The sequence below is a fragment of the Mustela nigripes genome, chromosome 2 (genome assembly GCF_022355385.1).
Source record: "Mustela nigripes isolate SB6536 chromosome 2, MUSNIG.SB6536, whole genome shotgun sequence".
Classification (NCBI taxonomy): Eukaryota; Metazoa; Chordata; class Mammalia; order Carnivora; family Mustelidae; genus Mustela; species Mustela nigripes.
The window spans coordinates 159,087,091-159,105,944 of NC_081558.1; the positions used below are offsets into that span (position 1 = coordinate 159,087,091).

Below are 18,854 nucleotides of genomic sequence, written 5' to 3' on the forward strand. Positions count from 1 at the left end.
CCGGCTACCATCAACCCCCAGATATCAAATACCAAGTTCCTATCCCTGCCAAGCCTGCAGATAAGGAAGGGTGAATCCTGTAAGTAAACATGCCAAGGGCCTAAAGAAATGCCATAAAGCTGAAGTTTCCTCTCTTAAGCTTTCCTTTATTTTTAGCCATTGAGTCTTTAGCAGCCCATATTCTGACTGGGCCCATGAGGACTGTCTACCTACCTCCTTTTTTTTTTTTTAAGGATTTTATTTATTTATTTGACACAAAGAGAAAGCACAAGCAGGGGGAGCGGCAATCAGAGGAAGAAGGAGAAGCAGGCTCCCCACCAAGCAGACACCAATGAGGGGCTTGATCCCAGGGCCCTGGGATCATGCCCTGAGCCAAAGGCAGACACTTTACCATCTGAGCCACCCAGGCGCCCTTTTTTACCTACTTACCCACAGGAAGATCGCTTAGTAAATCACCTGTAGTTCTTGCTGGGCTATCCTAAAGACAGGATTAGGAATACTACTGCTAACAAAATGCCCAAATAAGCAGTATCCCTGGCCTATAAAACTAGACAAAGTAACCAACAGGAAAAGGACTGTTTAGGGCCAAGGGTACCTGAGGTCCGAAGGATGGGGACACCTCAGTAGCCAGAGGAGCAGCCCGGCTCTAACACAGATGTCCCTTAAAGCAAGAGAGTTCAGGAGACATGCTAATAAACACCAACTATTTCCTTTAAAGAAAGCACTTTATTTTCCATTTAAGCAACTTGGTCACAGTACATTATTTTACATAAATGGCAGTTAAATTTTTAAATCTCCATTTAAAAGGCCTTGTGTCTGATCTGAGGTGATAAGAGGATACGAATACAAGTATAAAAACAGTGCAAAATGTCTAGCCCGCAGCCTCCAGAGTTGGCGTCAAGAATCCCCTTTAATGTTGCTGGGCCAGGTGCATTAAATATTGAACATTAAATATTCCTGGGTTTCCTTCAGCCTAACAGACTGAGAAATGTAATCAAATGAAAAGGCCCAAAAGCCCTAACAATGGAAATCATCGAATCACCCAGACCATGGGATCAGAGCAGCCTGAGCCTGCAAGTTCTAGAACACGGCATTGTGTCAGTGGTGCCATGGGAAGAAATGCAGGATGTTTGTTGCATCGGTAACTAGAGTCCACTGGCTCCGGTTTTAAAGCTTTGCCTTTGAAGTATGAATTCCCTAGAAGACAAGGTGCTGCCAGGAAGGCTAGAGTAGCAGTAAGTCAAAAGCCCAACTCAGAAATAGCTGGAAATAGCTGCAACCTCTAAAAGATTTGTCTCCATGAACCATTCAGTCCTTGGCCGCTGCTGCTACTACAGCAAAGCACTTGGTGCCAGCTCGAGTGGGGTAGCAGTCCATCAGCAACAGGATTACATTTAGCTGATTTTGCAGAAAGTTTCTGTTCATCACAGCAAACACCCACAAGAACACAAGGAATTTTGTTCAGCACTAAGTTAAGCATAGCTCTCCTCCTTCCTGGCATCGCCTTGGCAGTGTTTAATAAAAAACGGCATACTTGCCACGCTGCTGATGAGAAAACCAGATTCCAAACAGGTGCCTCAAGCAAAAATCTCTATCCTCCCTTGCTTGTTTGAGGAAATTCTCTTTTTTCAAACGCAGGGTACCTAAATATGGCTAAAATGAAGTCCTATAAACCTACTTACCTTGTTTAAAGAGACCCTTAAATTTCAAAAAACACTGTTAAACATCCTGGTTAAAACTGTGCTTCTAGATGTCACATTTTTGCTTGTTAGTTGAGCTTTGTAGTAAAAAGCTAATGTCCTAGCCAAAGGAAATATACTAGAGAGTCTATGAAGCAGATGGTCAGTATTCTAGTGAACCTTACTGGCATTGTGTTTTCTGGCAGTGGAAGATTCTAGTATAGAAAATTTTCTCTTACTAAAAATATTAGAAGTACGAAGGACTATTGCATAAGAGAAAGTCTGCAGCAGTCTCTCTGCTAGACAGGTGGCACAGTGGAAGACAACAATTACTTCATTCACCAAAGGACAATGCTACTTGAATGGCAAAGAGTTCCAGTATCCTAAGCAGACACAGAGGTGGCTGAAGTGAGATGACCAGCAGTGTCCCCAAAACTCACTTAAGGCTTGTTAATGGTCAGTTCATTTCAGGTAGGCCCAGCTATAACCATGAAGTACTCTTTGGGTACCATTTAAAAATAATTCTAAATACTGAAGGACTTTTCTCCTTTCATGCAATCCTGATCCTCAACTATTTCCCTTAAATCTTGTGAATGGACCCATTTCTCTTCCCCAGGAATAGTACACAAAGGCATGTAAGTGGTCAGAATATAGTGGATGGTTTGCTAAAGCTCCATATCAATATGTCTATTAAACAGGCTGAGGAAGAAGGGCATGGGGGGAGGGATTTCTGCTGGATGGGGGAAGGCTGGCCTCTGGCCAACAAACTGCCGGTTTTTAGGTTTGCAGAGCAATTCCCCCCACGGCCACCACCTCCGCCACCACAGGTTTCTCTGGGACTCAATCATTCACAGAGGCCCTGTTCTTTAAAAGGACAAAATTCCTCAAATAGTTCCAGGTCATAAAAAGGTGTAAGAACCCAGGAGCCTAGATTTAGGGTGTCCTGGGGCCCACAGAAACCCTGCTCACAAAGAGCCCCCCATTTGCTGCTCCTTCTGGTGCAAATACTTCAATAGGCTTTTAACCCCATAAAACCATGGAGCTTTTCAAAAGTTTGAGCTTTCTTCTGTAAAATGCTGATCATGATCTCAAGAAACATAAAACAAATAACTTCATCCCAACCAGCTGGACTAACAAACATAAGGGAGTCCTTACGCAGGTGAGGGAGCCCGAGAGGCCCCATGTAGATCAACCATGAGGGGTGTGCTGTTATAAAAATGGCGGTCGTTCCTAATTCTCCCCCACGACTGTGGCCTCTTGGGTACTACTCATCTTGGTCATGTCATATTTGGATGGTTGTTAAAGATCTGGCAAGAGGCTGAAATTACTGACTACACTATTGTTTCCATAACTTCTATCATCAACTCTGAGACAATCAGAGTTGGCTATACATCTGCATTCAAGAGACTATGACTAGAGAGCTCTGGCCATATGTGCTTCCCTTGACATTATTCCTCTCTCTTTCCTCGCACAAACCCAGCCGGAAGGAATTAGTTCTACCAGACCCAATGTTAGTTCCAAACGAATGCTCGACTCTGGGCTAGAGCAAGGGCATCGCTGTAGAAACCACAGACTGCTAACATCCCCAGACTTGCTCTGTGGCTCATCCCAGTGGAATACGGAGCCTCTCACCGCTTACGATCCATGTCAGAGGAGAGCAGCGATGAGCCTGTATAGAAGTGTGGTGACTGTCTTAAGGACAGCTTTGTTTCACGGCAGGACAGGGACGGTGCCAGCAGCAGAGGACAGAGCCGCAGGAAGTAGCAGTATTTCCTCTCAACACTTATAAACGTCTTATGACAGCAGCATGCACAGACAGACTGAAAAAGCCAGCAATGTTTCCCCAATATTAAGGTATAAACCAAAGCAAACTTAAGGACTCGTGAATTTTCTCTGGAACTGCAAAATGAGAACATGAATAAAACCAAATATTTCAAGAGGGTATTTTTCCTATCCGAAATGGCCTCATCCTAAGTCTAAGGCAGAACAGACCCATTCTCTATAAATATTTAATCCTTTACACATTTTCAGTTTCAAGATATGATAAAAAAGATAACTTATGATTTTAGGAAGAGCTAGGGAAGAATCATAATCCATTAATTAGTGGAAACCATATATACCCTGTTTTTTCTCTCCAAGTGAGATATTTTGTCTAGGGCGAGGTGAATGAAAGGTTAACGTGCAAGCAGAAGATGTCCATCCACCCCTTAGAGAGTTCATGCCAGAAGAATATAAATGCCACAAAACTGATTTTTGCAACAGAGTGCTGTCACTGTAGCGTTTGCATTACTTACATGAGGGGGAAAAGCCCTTGATATTAACCAGCCACCCTACCCAGGAAAGAGGGTAAACTGTTCCCCCAGAGGCTGGCTGTTTCTCTCTTCCAGCCTCATCCTAAGTGTGCAGCACCTTCCCAGGTGAAACATGGAAAGAGGAAGAAAACAATAATGCCTTTGGAGTTTGGAGTTATTTAAAGTAAATCCAAACAATAAATATAGAATAAACGAGATAAATCAAAGGGCTCATCACCTAAACTCATGACCACTGTATATTATACTAACTGATAATTATAATTGTTATCGACTGTCCCTGCAGGATCTGGTGACAGTGAGAACCCATCGGCTCACCTGTTTGAGTAGCTAGCATCTAATACTTAAGTCAGAGAAAAAAATTACCACAACTGTACGATGTGGTATTTCAGCTTTCTTTCATTCTGAAATGCTGACAATGGATTACTCGGATAATTCTGGTTTCAGTACTCTGACCTACACAAATTTTTCTCAGCTTTTGAGTTTTTCTAATAATACTGCACCCCTCTTGGGTGCTTCGGTCGTTTTCCAGTGCTTACCACACACCTCGTCCCTCGCACGACCCTCACGACTGCGAGGCAGCCGAGGCAGGCAGCGGTACCTCACATCACAGATGAACCTGAGACTCAGGGAAGTGACTCAACAAAGGGTCACATGGCTATCAGGAACTGAAAGAGAGATTGGAACAATCCTTATCCAAACTCTTTCTCCCCACTAGAGATGGGAATGGCTTCTACCAATCTGTGTGTTGGGAACCACAACCTCTTCCGCCCCTGGCGACTGAGTTTGTGAACAAGGTGACTGGAAAAGAATGGCTCTACTTTTACTGCTTCGATATAAAAATCTCTTAAGGTGAAATCAGAACAGTTCATTTTCTTCCCAGTCCTGTGTCTAAACCTGAGCATGGCCCGAGACAGCCTTTCAGAAACTGGGGAGAAAAACGCACACCCTGCACGGACGCCGACGTGTACGAGGGGAGGGAGCGGTGGGGGGAGCCGCCCCTCACAGGGCCACACGCAAGGCACTTCAAACAATGTCCTCGGCGGGGTGGTGGCAGGGGTGGCTGCCCAGGGTGGAGAACTGGTGCCAGTTCCGCAGGAAGCCCCGGTTGTACTGGCCTGTGTCCACGATGAGCCCGTAGAGGAGCCGGCGCCCCGTCTTCTGCCGCAGGGCCTGCTGGACTTCCCGCTCGGTGACGTTGTAACTGATGTTGATCAGCTGGATGAGGAAGATGTACGCCATGCCTGCCGTGATGATCACGGAGTACCACACGCAGGTGAAGGACAGAGCCGAGCTGGAAGGACAAAGGGCGGGTCAGCAGGCCAGTCGTTTCTGTCAGAAAGCCGGGCACCGCCCTCACGTCTGACACACGTGGGCCCCGTCACCAAGGACTCTGGTGCCTTCCCCAGCTATCCCAATCAGAAGATGCTTTTCCACCCCAAACACTAAAGTGCTTAACCTGTGACCACTCACATGTCCTGGTTTATGCTGTCGCTCTTGCTGCCTCTTTTCCCAGCAAGGACGTTTTTGCCTTTCGTATCTCCCGCACAAGCAATGCGGTGCCTGATGTAACAGCACTCAAACTCTATCAGATGAAGAACAATTCCTAAATCGCTCTTAGCTGAGGGGAAAACGAAGGCACCGCGACACCCATCCACGTCCTCCAGGAAGCCGTGGGTGGGGACGCAGGGACAGTGCTAACGCTGTTCGTCTCCACTCTTCTCAGCACAGTGCTGGTGAGCGTCGGGGAGACCACAAGCCCCAACACCACATCCTGCTAGGTAGGAGCACCCGTCACATTTCAGGTCCAGCTTCTTCCAGCCAAACAGCATCACCCAGGACAAGACAGGAGGAGAGGCTGCTGATATGAACGTCTGCCAAAAGATTATTTTCTAACATTTGCAAATGAAGAGCTGGAAAGGAACCCATCCCCAATCTTTATTTGTTAAGCTGAGAGGGACTCAGAGAAAACGACCTCACCATAAAGATGAGGGACACCAGGGCTCGGCAGGCTGAAGTGAGGCACCTGGCCAGAGGGTGGACCCCCATGGCAAACTGTGTTCCTCATTCCACGTCAGTGGCCCACAGCAAGACCACAGAACTTGTGCTTAGTGACACAAAGACACACTCTGCTGTAGGATATCTATCACGCGCGGTGTGACTACAGAACTTCACAACCTACTAACACTCTCAATACAGAAAGAAAAGGAACTTAGCCCAAGGAGGAGGACACATCTAATTACGTGCACAAATATCCAGATCTATAATGGCGACATCATCTATCCACAGACTAAGAAATACTTTCACAGGGGTGCGAGGTGGGCAAAGCAGGGGCTGTTCCGAGAACAAACAGTGATAAGAAAGAAAAGGACCCTGGGGGGGCAGTGCTGTCCTCGCTCAGACGGGGGTCACCAGACACCACATAGCATCCGCCTCAGAGGAAACGTGGAGGGGGGACACAAGGAACACAGGCAGGGGGCCCACAGCTATCTGGGGAAGGGCTGGCTGGGCTCACGGTGGCAAAGCCCCAGCTGCCTTCAGGGCATGGAGACCTTCACAATGTATAAATGTGCCCCAACCTAACAGAGGAAATTCTGACCTAGATACCACAGTAATCATGAGTGGTGATTTTTTAAAAAGTAGAACAGGACAAACCAATAGAGGTTAAAAAGTAAAGAAATGTTATACAAATTGTGAGCGCTCCACAAAAGGGCCAGAAGCAATAAATCAAGACAGGACTAGAGAGCGCGAGAAAGCCTCAATCACGCCAGGACTTGCCATGATCATTTATGACAAAACAGATGCTGCACATTCCCTGGGACTGCTGGTTTACGGCTGGCAGTTCACCATTGCTACCATGCGCGTGCAAGGGGTCATCTGACTCCGGAAGTCCCTGAGTGAGCCCAGTCCTATCTGCAGGGTCAAGGATCCTTTTGACATCACCCTAGAAAAATGCACAATTTTTTTGTCCATTTCAAAGATACCCAGCATCCAATAACCTGTCTTATTTATTGAAGACTCCTAACCTACCAGCAAAGCACGACCCCTTGCCTTAACAGCAACGCCCATTCCCTCGTCTCTGGACCTTGGTGCTCTGGTAGTCACATCTCACCTGTAATCTGCATAGACTCCAGGACAATAGAAGAGAGCTGTGAAGACACTTCTATCTCTACAAATGGTGTCCAAGGTCAGTGTTATCCCGTACACCGAGGTGAGCAAGAAGATCGAAAGGGCAAGTATAAATGCTTGATGATTGGATTCTCCAACACAGCTGTTTATCCTCAAAACAGCAGAGGGGGAAGAAAAAGCAAACATTTTTTTAAAGTTCTTGATATAGACAGAAGAGAAATTCATCATGGTGATCATTGCATAATGAACAGAAATGCTGAGTGACCGCTCGCTATGCACCCGCCATAATATAACATTGTAGATCAACTAGGGTTCAATGAAAAAGGAAAAACGTTTCCATCTAACGCACATAATAAACAAGAAAGTTTCAAAAACAGAGATCATGCGAATTTCAGCAATTAAAAAGTAAGTTCTCCTCTTTTTCAACTTTAGGGAATGCAAAACTTGCCCACTGAGAGGTGTAGTCTTGTGTTCTCTGCTGTTTCCAAAGTGAAATCGTATCATTAGGACGAAACTGAGTAAAAAGCAGAACCCGACTAACACATCTTTCTAAATCGTAATGCGTTATCACCCAACCATGAAGAGTTAACACTGTAACCACCATGAGAAGAAAAGGATGGTATCAGTAAGGAAAACTTTAAAAACCTTAAGTATTACACACTCGGGGAAAATACGTATTAAATTCATATATTAATACAAAGATCCCAAGAAGTTAGAAATGTGGGGTGGGGTGCAGAACTCGGTAATATGCAGACTACGTGTCAGGGAGGGAGTTCTGTCTCGTGGCCATGTGCTGGGCAGGGCGCACACCAGGGGGCCCCAGGGGCAGAGGTCGTCTTTTACACAGAGCTGTCGGGCCCTCTGCAAACTAGCTCTCGAGGGCACGTGCGCGGGCGCACACACACACACACATACATACACGCGGACACACACGAGCACATAACACGTGCCCACACGTATGCACAAGAATACATGATGAAGACTCAGAAGCTAAAATCTGAAAGTGATAATACCTGCGTATTCCCAAAGAAAGTCCTAGACAAGAGCTGCCCCTGGCTCGAGCCCCCCACCTAAGGTCCTCTCCAAGGCCCTCCTGGCCTTGCTGCACCCTCTCCGTCCCCTCTGTCCCTTTCTATGGGGAAGGAGGGTACGCGGCATGACAGAACCCCAGCCATGGAAAGCCGACTTCACTCACCACGAGTGCCGTGACAGCTAAGAGCTAGAGAGTGGCAAATATGCTACTTAACAGCATTCACGTCTGAGTAAATGCCCCTTTTGGATGCACACAGCGAAGCAGCAACACTATCTTTGAAAGTTGCACTTCACATCGCAAGGGCCTTGCATGCTCTCATTAGGCGCTGGCCAGCTGGCAGGCGCTACGAAAGCCCATTTCTCTGCAAAGAGCAAATAACAAAACAGGGATCTACCTGGCATGGCCATCCCTCAATAATGCGGGCTAGGAGTCATCAGAACAATGAAAGACGTATGGGGAGGGGACAAAGTCCCCTACAAATATGGTACACTTTCCTGAGCTCCATGTTCAAAAGGCACAGCACAGGGAACTATGCCTATATTGATTCTGATGCATTCTTTTTATTAAAAAAAAAAAAAAAAAAATCACCTCACTGCAAATACTTCTCTTTCATAAAGGAGAAAGTCACTGGGGGGGCGGCTCGGAAGGGAACAGCAAAATAGCAACAACAATAACCGAGCCCTCCAGCAAACGACTGAAGGGACTACATTTGCGAAACTGGGAAAACGGATGACTAAGTGGGAACTTCATACCAGCCCACAAATATCTGCTGGTGTGAAGCTGGGATCGACTGAAATTTTTGGACGGCACAAAGGAAGATCAAACAGGGCCCGGGGCTTATAGGGCCTTCCACTTTGCAAGCCTCCAAATTTTCCCACTTACCAGACACAGTGATGATCCATCCTCCGGACACAGATGCCGCATATCCGGCAATGCCACGCACGGGCCGGCCGCACCAGCTGGCACTTGGCACACCAGTCCTCCTTCACTTTGGCGGGACTTCCAGCCGACACCCTGCAAGGGCCCTTAAGATCATCCTTGGGCGTTCGGTTGCTGAGGCTGCCAGCTGATTCCACACCGGGGAGCCCTCTGGTCTTCTCCTGCCCGTCTCTGCTCAGGCTTTCCGTTAGGCTGCTGCCTAGAGATCTGTCACTGCTTGCTGGATTTCTGAGGTAGCCTGGATTCTTCTTGGCTCTGTACAAGGCTAAGAGTATCAGGAATAACCCACAGGTAAGAAGAGCCAGCTGAGTGGGCCCCACACGCCCTTTGGGGACAACTTCCTGCAGGAACACGTAGTACATGTAACCCAGAGAGAAGAGTCCGAGGCTCAGGAAAAACAGGGTCTGCTCTTTCCTTCTGTGAGTGAGGTAATAGTACCACAGAGCCAGCACAGGAAGGGAGGTCAAAACCACCACCCCCAGGAGGAAATGCCAGGAAGCCACACGCAGGAAGACGGGCAGCAGGATGAGTGGGGGGAGGATGCTAATGTTGACTTTTTGGGCTCCCCTGAGCCCAGGAATTCGGAGGCGATCAGAAATAGTATCCATGATTCTTTCACAGGTCTCCGGCGGCACGGACTTACCCGTGATCCATCTATGCAGAAGAGCACAAAGAGAAAATAATGTTTAGAAATGGAACCATTAACACTATTTCTCCACGAAGCAAAAACATAGGAATAAACACATATTCTGTGCATGTACTGCTCAGATTGGGGAGAGAATAGAGACTTAAGATCCTCAAAAAAAATTCATAATTTAATTGTGAAGACACCATGGGAATTTGGGAAGGATCAGAGAAGAGACAAAGCAGCAAAATCGCCCAGTGAACTATTGTGGCCAAACACCGTAAGGCGTGCTGAGGGGAATGCACGCTGCTGGGTGGAATCATGGGGGGGGGGGCGGTTCTCTGTGAGAAAGGTGGGCTCTGTGCCCCACCTCGATGGCGGGCTAGCACGTGGGGGGTGGAGGAGGCAGGGAGGTGCTCCAGTGGAGCTGGACGTGTGCAGCACACACCTGTCCTGCGTCGGGGGAGTCACCAGTCTAGCAGGGCCCGGGGGGAGGAATACTGTGTGAGGAAGAGTGGAAAGCAAACTAGTCAGAGCGAAATGACTGAGCTTCGTGGGCCCACAGTATTTGTTGACATGTTTGCACACTTAGGCTAGCAAAACAAGGGATGGTAACTCTTGATGTAGACAAACAATTTAGAAAAGTAAGGCAACAACTTGGCCATGAGGGAAGGTAAGTACATGGGAGTCAACAGAGCAACAGGACAGAAGGAAGACTGGGAGCCTATCTCCTGAGACGGGTATGGCGGGAGCAGGCGAGAGCGCTCAGGGACAGCCTGGGTCTCAAGGGCTAGAAGAGAGAAAGAGGTTAATGGAAGAGCTGTGGTCTCGAGTGATGGGGCTTATGGAAACAGCATCATTTTTCCATTCATTAAAGCAGAGTGCTCCATTTTCTCCGTATAGATTTTAGACTAAGTCCATTTAAAAATACCTGTAAAAAGACTAAAGACACTGTTAAGGAAGAATTACAAAAGGTCTACAGGGTCTTCAGGGTTCTGGCAGGGAAGTACAGTGGTCCTAAGACACTTTTCACGTCTAGATGAATACACCAAGCTTTAAGTCAGCAACATGCCGCTACAGTCACTTTTTTAACCGGAAGTAATTATTGATGGGAAAAGCCAAATTTCCAACATCCTTATTCTCCTCCCACATTGTGCTTCCCATATGGCAACAAAATTTTAGGTATATAATTATTTAGAAGATGGTTTAAAACCTCGTTATTACTGTTTGGTAAAGAAATTTTTTCCCCCGATGTTGAAAAATCATTTTGGGATATTAATTTCCAACCCTTTGGAGAACGGTGAAAATAAAAGCCAAATACAATGAATATCGGTCAAGACAGTATCACTGCCCATGCTGAAAACAGCCAGCCCAGCGCAGGCAAGTGCCTGCTGCTGGATTTCCTCCAAGGGAAAGGGACAAGGGGTGAGACCAATGCCAACAGCAGGAACATGACTTTCAACCTTTAAGACCCTTGGTGGCCAGGTCCAGTCCAGCCTCAAGTAGTCAATCTCGAGACATTGAGAGCACAGAGAATGTGTTCTCCTTGGCACCAATGTGTTCACTTTAAATGTACAGATTCTGGGCCCTTGGGTGGCTCAGTTGGTTGAGCGATGCCTTCAGTTTGAGATATGATCTCGGGGTCCTGGGATCGAGTCCCACATCGGGCTCCCTGATCGGCTGAGAGCCTGTTTCTCCTCTTCCTTTTTCCCTGCTTGTGCTCTCTGTCGGATGAATAAATACAATCTTTAAAAAAAAATTTTTTTTAATAAATAAATTCCTAAATGTACAGATTCTACTGCTCTGCGCTTTATTTTTTATACACTTAACTTGCCACTATCCCTTTATTTGCATGTTCTCTCCATCATCTTGTCCCTTTAAGTGAAAAGTAATAATGTCCTTCTAAACTGAGCAGAATAGACAGCTGTGCAGTTGTGAACTACTGAGTAACTCACCTTCACAAAAGCCTCACACCTGACACAGAAGACAGCTCTCAATTCTAGATCCTTAGAAAAAGCATCAAGAACAAAATCTAGTGTTCTGGATGGCTACACTTCAAGCAAGCATGGTAGTTCTCAAAAGAGCCAGTAGGGTCAGCTTCATGAACCGCTCTGCCCTTACCTATCACACCCTTCATCGAGATCCTGGCAATCACACAAACAAGCAGCCACGTGGTTCTTCTCCCCATTTCGATCAATGTACTCGCAGCAGCACAGGGGCTCCAATTCAGGTTCTTCCGCTTTGTTTTTCTTCACTGGCTTCATACTGCCCTTCTGTGTCATGATTTCCACCTGTCACCACGAGGTGTAGGAAGCCCTCAGTAGGGAAAGGTGTAAACAACACGACTCACATCTTGTAAACACATCCACGTCTCTGATTATCCGCCAACGCCTGAGAAATCAAACAGGAAAAGAAAGCGGGGGAGGGGGAGTCTCATTTTCATCAGGCTTTTCTTGCTGGGCTCCGCCAGACAGGAAGCTCTAGGGGCTCCCAGCTGCCTTCACCGCCCCTTCCCACCAGGGCTGGCGTCGTCTGGGTACCAGCGGTTTCCATGGTGACAGCTGACCACACGGCCGGGACAGCCGGGGCGCGGGCGGCTGCGCTCACCTGCCGGTTCAGGATGCGGAGGGCCGAGCAGTCCCCGCCCAAAGCCCGGGTGCAGGTGGAAACTCGCCCTCTGGGCTGCGGGCGGAGAAAAGCTCCTGCGCCGGGGCCGGTACGCGCACCCGGCTCCGGGGAGGCCACCAGAAGCCCGTGCAGCGCCCGGGGTCGCCGTCTAGCTCCGCTGCTCCCGCTCCGCGCAGGGCGCACCTCTCCCGCCCCCGCCGACACTGAGGACGTGGGCGGGCCGCGAGCGCCGCCCCGCCCAAAGAATGACCTTGGAATGGAAGTTACCTGTGTTCCGGGGCCGAGGTGCGATTGCCGGGGAAGAGGCCCAGGTGGAGGGCAGGAAGGCTGATTCCTCCCGAGGCGCGGACGCGTCTTCCGAGCTCTGCTCCCTGGGCTCTCGGTGTGACGGCTGGAGTCCCAGAGACCCGGGCTCCGCTCCGCCGCGCCTCCGCCGCCGCCCACCTGTGAGCACAGGCGGCCGCGGCCCGGGCAGCGCGCCCGCCTCCCCGCCGCCCTCCTGCCCGCCGGCTCGGCGTGGCAAGTCCGCGCGCGCTTCCGGGTGCCCCGCCCCCGGCGCCGGGGATCCCCGCCCGCCCGCACGTGCGGCGCCCGCAGCCTAGCGGAGCCCGCCGGCCAGGCCCCTCCCCCGGCCCGAGGCCCTGGCGCCCGGAGGTAGCGAGGACCTGAGGACCGGCACCTGGGGATGGGGTGCAGGCGGCGGGGCCCAGGGCTGGCCCGGCACCTCCGCCCCGACCGGCCCCTGTGCTGCCCCGCGGGTGCCTGTGGGCGGTACGTGGGCGGGGCAACCCCAGAGCCCTCGGCCCGGGGAGGTGCGGACGGCAAGACGGGAAACCCGGGAACCCGGAGGATTCCCCAAGCAGTGGAGACCCGTGGGTCGTCCAGTCTTCATTCCGACGCGGGCAACAGGCTTAGGTGGAGATCAACACCGCAAATTGTTACCGAGGCACCGCCCCCAAATTCTCCAGCCTTCCCTTAAAGGCCCATTGCTGTCCCTGATCTGTTCATTTATAAAGCTGGTTCTTTTTCATGATTTCTGGCGAGCAGATTCTACATTCGACCGGCAGGCCTAGTACTTTTGTCCCAACAGTCTGCATATTTGAAATGAAACACTCTGCATATTTGAAATGAAATGACTCCTCTTTGGGTTTTATTTTTGCACAAAAATTTTTTAAAAGTGTAGGCCCATATACACGTTTTCACTATAGCAAGTTTCTAGTTATTTGTGCTTTTTGTTGTTGTTTTTTAACGGAAAAAGAAAAACTACAACTAACGACATTTTGGGTTTTATTGATAATTTACACAACAGGCTCAAATGCAATTAATTAAGTAGTCTACATACATACATGTTTAGTCTTAATCTATAAAGCAACTTTGGTAATTTTCTTTGAGGTATATTTATGAAGTACAGGTTTTAAAGAAAATCACAAAAATATTCAGCTTGCCACTGATCATTTTTGTGAATTTAACAGAGAACAAAGTCTTCAAGTTTATAATCCAGTGACTCACTCACAGCCACACTTCATAAATCAAAAAAATCCTCGGGTAAGTACACTGGTACCCCCAAGATAATTTTGTTGGAAATCACCCAGAGAAATCCATTTTCCCTGTAATTAAGTCAATATTTTCATTCTCTACAGGCATCTCAAAAAAGACTTTAGCTATCTCCTGTGGCTCTGAGGAAAGAAAGAAACATTTAATTAAGGCAAGCATGTCCAAACAGTGAGAATATATACAAATCATTCAGCACTGCCTTTCTCTTGTCCCAAAGACATCACTTGTATTGAGACATATATGCCTAAAAGCTTTTCATGAAAGAGCCAAAATGTCTGTCTGACTTTGAACTTCAGTCAATGCCCTAGTATTGGGACATAATGCCCCAAAAGTTTTTCCTGAAGAGCCAGAAGTTCGTGTCTGGTTATAACTTACCGCCTGAAACAAGCCGCACACATGAATGAATAAATGAAGACATATGTGGCTACTGAAAAGTAACCCACAAATCATTTTCAACCAGGTGGTTCACTTCTACCATGAAAGACTGCTAAGCTGAAGCCAAGCTTAGTTCAAGTATTCATCTGATCTGTCACCAAATGCCCAGATTTTAATGTAATCCTCTGTTTTATAAAATCAGAACATGGTTCTTCATTTTGAGTGTTGCTATCCTATATGTTTCCTCTTCCAGATTCACTCTTCCACCATCTGATACATGAAGGGGCAAGATAATCTCACCTCTGATAGCTGCCTGAAAAAGAAACAACTATTCCTTTAGAAAAATACAACATAGCTCAAGAATATTTCAGATATTACCAACCTGCAGACTCAAAAGGTTTGACTATTGAATTTACATGCTAAATAAGTGAAGACATTGTAATATTTACAGTACACAAACTGAGAAATGTTATAATATATGCCTGAAAACTGTCCTTCAAAAGTAATGATGATAAAAAGGTTTATTCTTCTATTGTCTTCTTTAGCCTCTTGAATGTATCTCAACTGGGAAAGCAGCCTACTGGACACCTACTGATTCTATGCTAACAGATAAAGCATCAAACTTTAAACCTCACTGTAAAAATCAGTTCAGAGTGTCTCATTTTCTTTTTGTATCAGAAATTCAAATCCAGAAAATATTTCATGCTTCACTGGAGAAATTCACTGCTTGGAATTATGTATAAGAAGTGAAGAATGGATTGTTAAAACCATCAGAAACTACTTATCAAATTAGTGTTATTAAAAAGAATGTTCATGTTAGAAGTACCAATAATAAGCAAATGTGGAAATGTTCCGATGACAGTTAAAATGCTTCATCCTCTGGTTTTCTTTAAGATGTTCCCTTTTAGTTCCAAGTATCTCTACAATTTCAGGCCTTGAGATCACTAGCTTTCGACAGTCACGCCAGTCTTGTTCTTATTTAGTAGATCAAAAGTTCTCTGAAGCATAATGAGTGAGCTCTTTAACTGCAAACAAAATTAATTTTCAAAATCAGTTTAACATTTTTTCTTATTTTTATGCCAAATGTTTATATTTATATTCAATATAGTTTGGTTTATACTGATGCCCAAATAAAAGACTGAATTTATAAAACACTTCGGTATGACTGCTAAGCTCTTCCTGTCCGCTGTGGTCCTGCACCTCTCCCTCCACTGTACATGCTGCCCCCAGCAGATGGGTTTTCTAAATGGTTTCTCAGGTTGCACTGGTCTCTCCACTATCCCCCAAATGAATCTGGTTTTCCCTGCAGGCCTCTGTTGCTATTATGCTCAACCTTGTCTTCATCCATTTAGAATTTCCCCATCCCCACCCTTTCTGTGTTGCCTTCCATAATCATCCCGCCTTTAAACTCCCAAAGTTTTACCACTTACTTGACACTTAACTTTGTACTTTTTTATGGTTTTTAACAATACACATGGACATCTGATTTCTCTAATAAAATTACAGGCAACTTGAGAGCAAGAATTCTGTTTTATGCTTCTTTATATTCATTCATTTGTTCATTCATTCAGCAAATGTTAATTGCTGACCTATTACATGCAGGGTATGTACTAAGCAGAGCACTGGGTATACAATGGTAGACCAGAAAGGCACTAACCCTGCCTTCATGGAGCTTACTGCCCAGTGAGGAATACAGAACTGAAACGAATCATCATATATATAAATATATAATTCCACAAGGCATTAAGTTTTTGACTGGAGGAAGGCAGTGTCATTTTCTGAAATACGTCAGGTAGAGGAGAGTCAGTCTGGCTCAGGATGAAAACTGAATTCTGTTTTGGACATGATCAGTTAGTGGTGGCCCGTTAGCATCCAGGTGAAGATGCCAGTCATCAGGTAACTGTGTGAGCCTGGAGCTCAGGGAAGAAGTCCGGGTAAGAGAGATGGATTTGGGAATCAATAGCATGTGTAGCACAAGCAAGGGGAATGGATGAGACCACCTAATGGGAAGTAGAGAAGAAGGGAAGAGAATCTAATGCAAAAGGCCTGGCAGTACTAGGCCAGGGAGAGGAGATGGTTTTAACCAGCAAAAAGCAGTTTTGCTTTATGCTAAGTACAAGAGACAGTCACAAAGACCATAATAATTCCATTTATGCTAAATGCCCAGAATGAGCAAACCTATAGATATAAAAAGTAGATTAGTGATTGTAGGAGTTGAGAGACTGCTAATGGGTACAGGATTTCATTTGGGGGTGATAAAAATGCTCTGGAATTTAGGCAGTGGTGATGGCTGTACAACTTTGTGAATATGCTAGAAATTCTTTAAAAGGTGAATTTTATAATATGTCATTTATATCACACGAAAGCTCGGTTTTTCTTTTTTTCTTAATTAAAAAAATTTTTTTTAAGATTTTATTTATTTATTTGACAGAGAGAGAAAGAGAGCACAACAGGGGGAGCAGCAGGCAGAGGGAGAGGGAGAAGCAGATTCACAGAGCAGGGAGCCAAATGCGGGGCTCGATCACAGGGCCGTGGAATCATGACCTGAGCTGAAGGCAGACACTCAACAACTGAGCCACCCAGGTGCCCCAGGGTTTTCCATGGTTTAAGTCAGAATAAAGAGAAAAGGACTAAAAATGAGGATTATACCCAAAAAAGGTGTTGAAACCATCCTATGCCCTACCCTCCTGCATCCCTCTTACTTTCACACTGCTCCTAAAATGCTGGCAGCCAGCCCTTAATCCTTCAGATGGAGACTGGAAAGCTATTCTCTATGGAAACTGACCAATTTAAGAGGAAGGACCAAAAGATAGTGATACCAGGATTTCTCAACCAACAGCCCTGCCAGATCTACAGAGAAGTTCAGGGTACATCAACCCAATCCACGTTAAGAGCTTGAGAGCTTCTGATCCACACAAGTAGACAGCCAAAAACTATAGACATCCAGTGAAATCCTCTTACTCTAAGGATAGAAATCAAAACAGGGGGAAAGGATCTTGATGGAAAGCAAGTAGGCAAGAAGAAGGGGAAAAATTTTTAACCTTCAGTAATAAGATCAGAGAGATGAAGATACTATAGTCATTTTAAAAGATCACAATGGTATTTTTTAAAAAAAAGAAAATTCAGGAAAGTAATAGGTCTTTGAAATTAAAAACTTGTTAGCAAAAATTGAAAGATAGAAGAATGTGAAGATTAAGTTGAGGAACTCTGAGGAAGCAGAACAAAAAAGCAAAGAGACAGAAGCTGGAAAGAAAAAATAAGAAGATTAGACAGCCTGTCCAAAAGAAGGCAGACATCTGAATTACAGGAGCCCTAGAAAGTCAGAAGAGGGAGAGTGGAGGGGACAAGATCATCAACTGTGTAACTCAATATTTCCCAGAACTAAAAGAGAATTCCCAGAATTCTCAACACTGGAAGCTGAAAAACAATGGAGCAATGCTCTGAAGGAACACTGTTTCCAACCTAAAATTCTATCCCCAGCCAAACTATTAATCAAGGGGAAGGACAGAATAAAAACTTCTCACACTAGAGAAGTCTTAAAATATTTACCTCCACGTTCTCTTTCTCAGGAAGCTACTAGAGGATGTGCTCCATTAAAAGAAAGGAGTAAACCAAGAAAGCAGAAAACATTGTGGATATAGGAAACAGAGGGGGTATTCAACAGAAATCCCCAGGCTGAGAGCTGTGCACCTGCAGAGAGGGCCTCTGGGCCTGACTAGAGACAGCCAGAAGACTCCACTCATAGAATCCCTGAGGTGAATGAAGGTTAAAAGAGGCAGTGCTGTAGGAGAGGAGATACTTATAAATAATACAATAAACTAATCAATTGTCATAAAACAATTTCAAGGATAAGAAAAAGCACAGAAAAGAAAAAGTAGTCATGATTTATTCCATGGCTCAGCTCAGAATAGAAATCTTAATCAAAACAAAGCAAACACTGGATATTGATCTAACCAAAATTATAACTTCCTTGGGAGGATGGGGGAATCAGAAAAGAGGACAAGAAGAGATGAAAGAAAAGAAAACCTCTGTCTTCCATAATAGGAGGTCGAAAGGCCATGTCTAAAACGGAAAGTTTTAATGGAGGTAAACACAAAAAGAAACTAAAAGAGTTAAAGATTGTTGTGTTTGGCATAGTACATAGTGGGACTGCTGTTTTTCTGAAAAAACCTTGTAGAAAAGTTAACTATGTGAAGGAGCCACTTTGGTGAAAATAAAACCTTAAAAAAGTGAATGGGTTATGAAGGATAACGTAGTGACAGCCACAGCAGACAACTCTGAAAAAGCCAGACTGTGAAAGACGGAGAGAGAGATGGGCAGGAGGAGAAGGATGTGGATGGTGTGGGTGCTTTAATGTAGGAGAGCGCGCTGCAGGACCATGTGCAGATGGGAACGATCCAGCTGACCAGGGAAACTGAAAACAGGATGCTGGAGGGTGATGGATGGAGTCTCCCACTAACACCTGCTGGTAATCTCCCTACAGGCAGAGCACTGCTCATGGACAAGAGGATGGGATGCGGCAACTGGAGTTCTGTAGATTTGGGTATAGAAGGAGAGAAAAACTCTCTTTCCTCCTGAGGCAA

At 46.0% G+C, this 18,854-nt stretch overlaps 2 protein-coding genes across 8 annotated transcripts in view; both read right to left on the bottom strand.

The window, feature by feature from the left end:
• Window positions 1-711: 711 nt before the first annotated feature.
• ZDHHC23 (zinc finger DHHC-type palmitoyltransferase 23) lies at window positions 712-12,828 on the bottom strand. 4 transcript variants are annotated; one of them, XM_059391944.1, is made up of 5 exons: window positions 12,610-12,828; window positions 11,836-12,105; window positions 9,033-9,743; window positions 7,101-7,259; window positions 712-5,282 (listed from the first exon to the last, which is right to left on the bottom strand). In XM_059391944.1, exons 2-5 carry the CDS (start codon window positions 11,994-11,996, stop codon window positions 5,015-5,017), a joined length of 1,299 nt encoding a protein of 432 aa, XP_059247927.1. In that variant the 5' UTR covers window positions 11,997-12,105; window positions 12,610-12,828; the 3' UTR covers window positions 712-5,014. The 4 variants fall into 4 exon arrangements, with proteins under 4 accessions (XP_059247927.1, XP_059247925.1, XP_059247926.1 ...); XM_059391942.1 differs by having other exon boundaries at window positions 7,101-7,268; XM_059391943.1 differs by lacking the exon at window positions 12,610-12,828 and adding an exon at window positions 12,322-12,504 and having other exon boundaries at window positions 7,101-7,268.
• A 2,381-nt stretch (window positions 12,829-15,209) lies between these two features.
• Window positions 15,210-18,854, bottom strand: part of GRAMD1C (GRAM domain containing 1C) — an 88,929-nt gene continuing 85,284 nt past the window's right edge. For all 4 annotated transcript variants that reach the window (XM_059388119.1, XM_059388120.1, XM_059388121.1 and 1 more), the window contains one exon: window positions 15,210-15,296. In XM_059388119.1, coding sequence (XP_059244102.1) covers window positions 15,216-15,296 — 81 coding nt within the window. In that variant the 3' untranslated portion in view covers window positions 15,210-15,215. The remainder of the gene's footprint in view (window positions 15,297-18,854) is intronic.